The sequence below is a fragment of the Echiichthys vipera genome, assembly GCF_963691815.1.
Source record: "Echiichthys vipera genome assembly, chromosome: 9".
Classification (NCBI taxonomy): Eukaryota; Metazoa; Chordata; class Actinopteri; order Perciformes; family Trachinidae; genus Echiichthys; species Echiichthys vipera.
Window position 1 is genome coordinate 5,994,256 of NC_139834.1, and position 8,924 is coordinate 6,003,179.

At 42.6% G+C, this 8,924-nt stretch overlaps 1 protein-coding gene across 2 annotated transcripts in view; it reads left to right on the plus strand.

Moving 5' to 3' along the window:
• Positions 1-8,200, plus strand: part of pkig (protein kinase (cAMP-dependent, catalytic) inhibitor gamma) — a 30,661-nt gene extending 22,461 nt beyond the window's left edge. For both annotated transcript variants that reach the window (XM_083920915.1, XM_083920916.1), the window contains exons 2-3: positions 3,094-3,281; positions 7,530-8,200. In XM_083920915.1, coding sequence (XP_083777041.1) covers positions 3,122-3,281; positions 7,530-7,612 — 243 coding nt within the window. In that variant the 5' untranslated portion in view covers positions 3,094-3,121 and the 3' untranslated portion in view covers positions 7,613-8,200. The remainder of the gene's footprint in view (positions 1-3,093; positions 3,282-7,529) is intronic.
• The last annotated feature ends 724 nt before the right edge of the window (positions 8,201-8,924 follow it).

An 8,924-nucleotide genomic window follows, 5' to 3' on the forward strand; every position in this document is an offset into this window, starting at 1 on the left:
ACCACCACCATCTCCATCAGCATCCCTCCATGGAAACCTGTTAATGATCTCATGGTAGGATTTGATCCACATGTGCAGGCAGGCCGACTAATTAAACCAACAAATGGCAATTAGACCGGGCTCCCATAAGCCACATAACAACTGAGCCAATGGAGTGGAAAAAGGCAAACATAACAAGTTCATTGCTGCACTGGATGCACACTCAGTGCTTCTGTTTGTTTCAATAGTCTTCCATTCTATGCAGAACTGGCATTCATTGGTAGTAATGCTGATGGTTTTTATATTGAAATTGGAGGGATAACGTAAAGAGATATTTTGACATTTTGGGAAATACACTTGGATGGCGAGTCTTTCTGTTTCACTATTTTTAATATAAGTAGGTAGTCATTATCCACCCACGGGGCGTTTTGAGGGGTACAGTATGAAAGTATTGCTTTTACATAAAAAAATATATATTTAGTCTGAAATAATATTTTAGTTTTTTTGACAGGTTTGACAACATTTTGTTTACATTGTAGCAGCCAATAGCGTTGGGCATTGTGTGTTGCCAGGGTTGTCTGTTGTTGGGTGCAGCTACTGTAGGCTGGCACTGGGTGAAATGGAGTTTGCCAATCCTGCAGCTGAGTGAGCGGAGACAGGCAAAATAAATATAGGCCAAGCATTTACTCCATGGACTAAGAGAAAGGAGTTAAATGGCATTAAAACACACGCCCAAAAGGCTACGTTTCTCCTTGAGCGGTAAGCTTTCTTTCATGTGTACGACTAATGGTAACGGCTAACGGTAATTGTCAGTCAAACTCATCTAATACTTGTTTTTATGGTGTGATTTGCCGGAGGAGATGGGTTCAAACAGACTCAAACAGGCTCCGCTCTCCTGTAGCTACTGGACCGGGTCTGACCAACCTGGCAACCCAACTGCTGGAATTATTTTTGTTGTTGTGACTATGATCTTGAGACACTAGATGGCGGTGTTCTGCACATTCTCCATATTTAACCTTTAAGACTGTTTATGGACGCCATGCGGAAATATTCAAATACGCCACTTTACAATAAGCGTAAATAACACACTTTGTCCTGCATGAGAAAAGCTGCTTAGTGCGTCTCATTAGCATAAAGTAGGCGTGTCTGTAAAAAGGAGATACCCATAGAGCATTTTCATGCAGATATCTTGAGGTCAAAGGTCAAGGGACCCCTTTGAAAATGGCCATGCCTGTTTTTCCCTCCCCAAAATTTAGCTTAAATTTGGAGCATTATTTAGCTTCCTGATGAGCTAACATGACCTCAGATCATTTACTTTCATTTGATATCAATATCTTCTCTAGCTTTAAATTAGAACCCGTTACAGCCTCTTAAAGGCCGGTAGATTGATTGGCCAACTGGTTTTGGATGGTACAGTATAGTCATATTGTTTAATACTATGTAGGCCACATTTACATGCCTGGATCAGAACTTTAATTATCACAGTCGGGAATTCGGGGAGAAAGAAAAATAGACATTTTACTCAAATGGTTCAGTCAGTTTGTGAAAGCTTCATGTTTTTGAACTGAAGGCTGTAGAGAAGTGCAGGTGTAACCATGAACCTGTGAGATGGCGACCTCTCACAGTGATTTGGCTCGCTGTGACTGCACAGCCCGGCCAATAGATGACAATCTATCAGAGGATCACACCGCGGTCTGTGGCCGGGAACACAGACAGAGTGGCTCTTGTGTTTTAGTAGACACACTCAGGGAAAATGCCAGCAGCCCAGAACTCAGTGACATTTCCCCGAGGTACCGCTCTTACCTACAGGGGCTTACGGCCTGCCCTTCACTGCAAATTTCCCATTCCCAAACTACGTCCCCTACGTCTGTGTGACCTCTCAGAGGAATGACCCTCGGGTTGCTTCCTGTTTGGCAAGGCGCTCGCATGGTGTACAGAAGAGAGAGAAAACAATTGTGGGACCTCTTTTTTTTTTTTGAACGATACTGAAAGAATGTGCGTGAAAGCGTTTGGGAACAGAATGGCCCTGGGTCAGCGTGCCGCGGCTGTGTCTGCCAGCTCGTTTTTATTCCTCTCATACGCTTTCCCTCGAGACTCCAAACTCCCCTTCATGTTTCCTAAAGATTCGTAGCTTATAGCCGCTCGGCTGTTCTGGCCTGTTACGTGCTTTATTAGAGGGTGGCTGTAATGTAGTCGGTTATGCTGCTTATACACAGCAGTGAGGTCTAATCCGTGTGTGCTGGCCTGTGGGGGGATGTTCAGAGACAGAAACAGCTGTCCACAGCGTCTCTAGGTTTTCTTTGCAGCAGAGCACAACTTCCTAAAAGTACTTTATCTTTTCTGTTCTTTCCTTCTTTTCCTTTTCTGTAGCGGTCTCATTTTGTGTCCTCTCTCTCTGAGGAGCCACCAGCTGTATAGTGTTTTATTGGTTGGCAGGATCCATGACCTAGTTAAATATGCACTGAGAACAGGAAACAGAAGAGGAACGAATGGCTAATGGGAGCTCTACTTACTTTTTTCTGACCACGCCTGTGCTTGTCCTTTGAATAGTTTTAAGCTTTTTTTTTACTTTTTCCGTATTGATCAGTGCTCTTTACACCTCCCCTCTCTCTTTTTCCCCTCCTCCCAAAACCAGGCTGTGTAAGTACCTTTAGTACAGACAAATAGACTCTTGTAGAGAGGTATGACTGTGCAAGTGGGAGCTGAGAGAGATTTGGTGCAGCTTTTTGTTTTTCCTGATGTAATTAGGACATCCTATTAGCAGAGATGTCTGTAGTGCCATTAATCGCTGTGCAGAAATAGGAATTATTAGCACCTTCTTTTATTAATGCTCTCCCAGCGGCCTTTCAGGTGCTGGAAGTGCTTCTGAAGTGCCTCCTTTCTGCTCACTCTGCATTGGTCACTCTTGGTTGCCTCTTAAATAGCGCTGTGATATACTTTTTTTGAAGTATTCCTGCGCATCACATGGATTCTGCTGAAGTAGAAACTCACAGGAGACAGTGATACGTCCTCCCACAGGTCCTGTGGGCTATTGATGGAAGACAGCAAGGGGATTTATTTGCAGCTTGCAACACCTCCGCAGCAGTCTGATACCCCCCTCCTCCCTCTTGGCAGGTGTAATGAGAGCGCTGGTCATGGACAGATGATGGACGTGGAGACGTCGTACTCAGACTTCATCAGCTGTGATCGCACAGGCCGCAGGAACGCAGTGCCCGACATCCAAGGGGAGGGAGAAGGAGAGGGAGCGGCCACCACCAGTGAACTCACCAAAGACATGGCAGAGATGGATCTGAAAGCTGCAGGTTAGTAAAGACATATCTGAATACAGGCGAAACACTATGTGAAACCAGAGGGAATACAATGGTTTGGTTATGGAACTTTTTCGCATTAAAATGTCTAAAAAATTACTTGACTTATGTACTATGTCTTTTTGAGTTGCGTACCTACATTATCCAACATGTTTTCAAACCAGAGAAACATGTCAGTTTATTCAAGGTAACGCTCCATTACATTTGGTCGCCTGTCGATGGCGTCATGTCCTCTTTGTGCATGCTTCTGCCAGTTGTGGTTGTCTGCCTGCCTCTATCATGAATTAAAAAAGAAGATTAAAAGAAATGTAAAACGAGTAAAAATAGATGTAAAACAATGACTCAGAGACCCAAAATTGCTAACGTGTTATGCAAAATGATGTCGAGGAAAAATAGACGCAAAAGATGCCTAAAAAAACAACTAAAATAACCACGGATGCAAAGTGGCTTAAATGGATGTGACATTGCTATAGTCTTTGAAAGACTTTGAGTTTGGTTGTCTTGTTCCTGTGTAGGCAACCAAACTGTCTGTGCCTAGGGGTCATGTCTTAATTAGGGCTGCAGCTATCGATTCTTTTTGTAATCGATTAATCTAGCACTTTATCGATCGATTAATCGATGAATCGGATAAAAAAAAAATGTGATTGCGCAATCACTCGTGCAGAGGACACTTTTATGTAATAAAAGCATACGTCTTCTTTTCCATGGTGTTCAGTAATGTATTTTGCGTGTGTGTAATATTTACATCTTATTGATATGACATAAATCCACAGGGAAAATGCCTGGCTTGAGGCAGGCAGTACCTCTGCCTCAAGGCAGGCGGCGATACTGAGAAGCCGGATAGCCAGCAGGTCACGGTGAACTCTAACCTGTGTGCAAAAAGTAAACACAGTGTGTCCTGTGCAACGGTGTAGAGCTTGGCGACAAGCGGTCATTTCTCCCCCTGAAAATGGAGGATTTGATTTCTAAACTAAGAAATTTTTCAAAGCTGGACTTTCAGTCAAAGCAAGAAGTCATTTACAAGTAAAGGCAAGATATACTGCAATATACAGTGGCTCTGGCGTTTTAAAATGGTTTTCAGCATCCTATTCTCTCCTCCTATCCTATTGGCATCCTACTGTATGTTTGTAAATCTGACTTGTGAGTCAGTGCCTCCCCAACCCCAACCCTCACTGCACGTCACTGATTCATAGATAATCATTCTTCCGCCAAGAAATATATTTCCTCCATATGAATGGTTGACATGCAACAACGAGATGCAGCCACTCTAACTTTTGAGCTAGTTGTGCTAGCGCATTACTATATAACGAAATGCGGTCAATGTGTGTGTTTATCGTGCTATATACAACGGCATCTAACGCGATTCAGTCAATCACAATCAAGGACCGAAACGAACCGTTTTAGAATAGCTAGGCTACTTAACATCAAAGCTAAACATCATATCTAGTCAAACCGCATCACGACATCGCTACAAATACAGTATGCTATTAAAATCAGCGAACATCAATGTAAAAGCTTAGGCTACATTACCTTGTTTCAGCGACTGTTGGTCACTTTGTTCTCTCCCTCTTTCAATATATAATGATCCCAAACTTTAGATACTCTCTGTCGTTTACGGACATTCTGTGTCTGACTTTCCGCCATCGCGCCAACCAGAGTCTTCTCCGGCGCCAACTAAATTCAGAATGTATGACCGTGTATGACACGCTGGAGTGCTTCCTGAAAAACGGTCCGTGTGGAACAATCAGATCCCTGCACATAGGCGCGTCATAGGAATTTAACGAGGCTTCGAGGCAGATGTTTTGCTTCGAGGAATTTTCATAATCGATTTAATCGAGTAACTCGATGAATCGTTGAAGCCCTAGTCTTAATCCGCCCGTGGCTACTGTAATTCTTTCTTTTGCTGAACTTTCTCTCTAAAGTGTTGAGTTTTTCCAGAAGGCACACATTTTCTGCTCAAGGGAACAAAGTTGAGCGGAGTTCACGGAAAATTCAACTAGATGGTTCGATGGTGATGTCTCAATGCACCAGAGTCTCAAACTACAGACAGGTGGTCCTGCTCAGCTTATACTCTGGTGTCAGATAGTCCCTGCTTCCTGCACTCTCAGCACTCACAGAGTGTGGAGCTGTTTGGAGGAACATGTCTGAATGGTATGCAGATGTTCCAACTCTGACTATTGTGCGTTATATCGTTGTTGCTGTTGCTGTCTTCCTTTTCAGTCAAAGTTCCCATGACACGATACTCAATCGGCTATAATTCAAAGTAGATTAATGCTGGTCTGGTCTGGTGGGAAGCCTCATATTTGGAAATAATCTCATATCATGCTTGACACTTGTTGCTGCAGGAAGTTGTAGTTCCTTCCTCCAGATTTTTTTCTTTCTGGAGCCTGAAAGCAGATTTATTGTCTGCTGTTAGGAATGCCAAACCACTTTTAAAATCACTTCTAGCTGTTTTCTCATGTGAACTCCAGTCAGGTGAATGAGGTTCGGACGTCGTCCAAAGTTGCAATCTCGCATTTTCACATGTAGCGCTTACTGGAAATACTGTTAGGTTTAGGTGAAGGGTTGCTTCTCAGTAGAGCGTGCAGGAGGCAGAACATGATGCGCATTATACTGCGGTCTCATAGCCTGTTCAGAATTTGGTCTTAAAATAGAGTGCCTTGCCGTTCTTTGAATCTGTCTGACGATTTCTGCGTCTCTCCAGTCAGACATTTTCTATGATGTCTTCGTGTAAATGACCTTCTTCTACATCCTCAGATGTTTTTCTTCAGGTTTCGCATGAGCCGCATGACAGCAACATCATCAGCACGCCCACGCCCAATTCTTCAGACAATGTCCTGCTTTATTAACACATGGGCTGAATCAGGACATTACACTGACTTTGCAATAAGAGAGCTGACAGAGTAAAGTCCACTTGATGTCCGGTCCAACTGATTGGGACATTTGCGTTTTCACATACAGGTTATGGTTAGATCTGGAATTATCAAAGTCTGAGACTTCCACTCGGTCAAGCCCCCTTAGTTTACTGGCTTAGTTTCTCGCAAATCCTGGTTCATGATTATGTTATTCAATCACTAGACACTCAACAATTGAGCCATGATGACCTAATATTGCTGTTTGACATCAGTTTAGATCAGTACAACAACTTCATGAAAGGTCTGTCCTAAAGCATTTATCAGTTTCTAAATCTGGGAAAGTGGGAGAAATGAGTAAAATGACCCCAAACTACTGTAACTACTGTATCTTTGAAATAGGACTGGTTTTGGACATGATTCATTGGGTACGTTTTCAATTTTGTTATTAAGATGATCTCTATAAACAGATTCTGCATATGACTGTAGTTATGTGGGTAGCGTAAGCGGTCTGGTTTCCATTTGTGATTTGAGCATGCTTTGGTTGCATGCAGGTAAACAGTCCGTGACGAGAGCAAAAAAGGTGGCTTCCCAACTAATGAATAGTTGGCACATCTATTGTAGATTGTGGTTTACTAGTTTGCCATGGTGTATTATGGATCCAAATCAATCCTGACTTCCATCCTTTCAGGCCCAAAAATGTGCAGAACTCGTGTTACCTCGTATTATCGGTGATTTCGTAGTTACGCCACTAAGGCTTTGTAGGCTGATGATTTAGCTTTATATCAGCTGTGGTCATATGCAGAGATCTGTTTAAAGAGATGCCGTGTACCAATTCCAAGTTGCTAATCGGACCTTAAGTAATTACCGCTGCTGGTTAGGGAAAGTCTTGGCCTGGATGTGCCCCCTGAGGCTGAATCATCGTCAGACAGATAGCCAATGGGTTATGAGATTGGGGATTCGGATATTTGTTTTTTTCAAAGCTGTAGGATCCTCAAACAATAATGCCTTTAATTAAACCAAGAGACACGTGCAGCAGTGTTTCCATTTCAGCTCAGATTGAGAGTCTTAACTGCACTTTTCTGTCCTTTTAAGGAAACTTTTCTCACCTTTTGCTCAAGAAACTGTATTCAGGACAGCTCTACTCTGAACTCTCTTTAACCAAATTAAACACATTGAGACCATTTTATGCTATCTTCTCTAGATAACTAATGTCATATTTTTTTCACTCCCATTCAGTGAGTCTTCCCTGAAGCAGTTCAGAGCCCCCTACGGAGGCCTGCCTCCCACTTTGAAAGCCTCTGGTCGAGATAGTTTCAGGTTTTCAGTGCGTGCGTGAAAGAGGCTTTTGACTGATTTTTTTTTTTTGTCTCCCATTGTTTCCCCCCAGAAGGAGACCCGGGGGCCTCCCCAGCCCCTGAGGCAGAGGGCTCCACCAGCCAAGATGCCCAGGGAGGCGGAGGCCCGTCCTAAACTCAGCCAGCGACCGAAGGGGAGGGGGGCAGAGCCAAGGAGTGAAAAAGTAGAGAGTGAAAAGTGAGGAAACATGGAGGAAGGAAAAGGAAAGAGTGTTTCATTGGTCCTCCTAACTGGACGTGAGGACACCTTCGCTCACTGCCAGCCTGTTTGGCGCTTCAGCAGCACCAAATGTTCGCCTTTTCATCGAATCAGATTGTAAAATGCGAAGCAAAGCAGAGACAGACTGACAGTTGACATGCTGCTCTTTTTGCTTCATTCTCTGTTCATTTCTATTCCCGACGAGACACGAAAGCACAGAAGCTGTGGACGCATGTCTGTGGAGATGACTGAGCTGAACAGAATTCATTTACAACACTCGAAACATTGTTCCGGCCTAAATGTGGAACTGTGTCACGGAAGGCGTATTCATAATCATCTGTTTGTCATTTTCTTTCTGTGTATGCGTGTGTGTTTGTGACTCTCTTGCCCTTTTTCTTAAACATAGTTGCCATTATACTGTCGTGTGCAGACTTCATATTTATTGCTTAATGTTCAGTGATAACTTTGTGATAGCAATTTTCTTTGTGTAATAAAATACTCATGAATTACTGTAACGTTTGTGTTTTGTGCTTGCGAGCAGCGATTAGCTTTTTAACAGGAGGCGATTCGCAGGTCGAACGCAGCAGGTGGAGGAGCTGCGGAGTCAAACGAGATTAATGATGTTTGGTTCGCCGACCTGTCCCAGAGCCATAAATATTATTGAATGCAGCTTTTGTGTACATTAGCTGCAGGAAGCCGGTGTTTACATTTCCACCTCGCAGGGTCCCAGTGTTCCCATTCATCTCTTTAATATATGAAGAAACAAAGGATGACAGGGAAGTTTATCTCTAAAGCTGTTTATTCTTCAGGCTTGAGATAATTCCCTCTTGAAGGGGAGATACTACAGGTGAATAGGGTAAAAAAAAAAACTCACTTATAAATATCAACATGCAACTTCGACTGTTAATTACTGACATTAAGACAAAAACGTCTTTGTCTGACAAGTTTGCATAAATATACAAATGAGGCATTCTATTATGAAATCTGTTAATGTTCATACATTTACAAAACAGAAAGGTGAATAATGGATAAAACCAGGTTCAAAATTTTTGTTCAATTTTGACAAATTAGTCAACGTTTTTTTTTTACCGATCTCTCTTTTTATCACTCGATAAATCAGAAAATACTGGCAACAGCTAGTTAAAAAATACATTTATTGCCATGCTTTAAGAATAAATCAGGCTGTGAATGATAAACAAAGCCTTCTGTAAAACCTTCAGAATAAAAC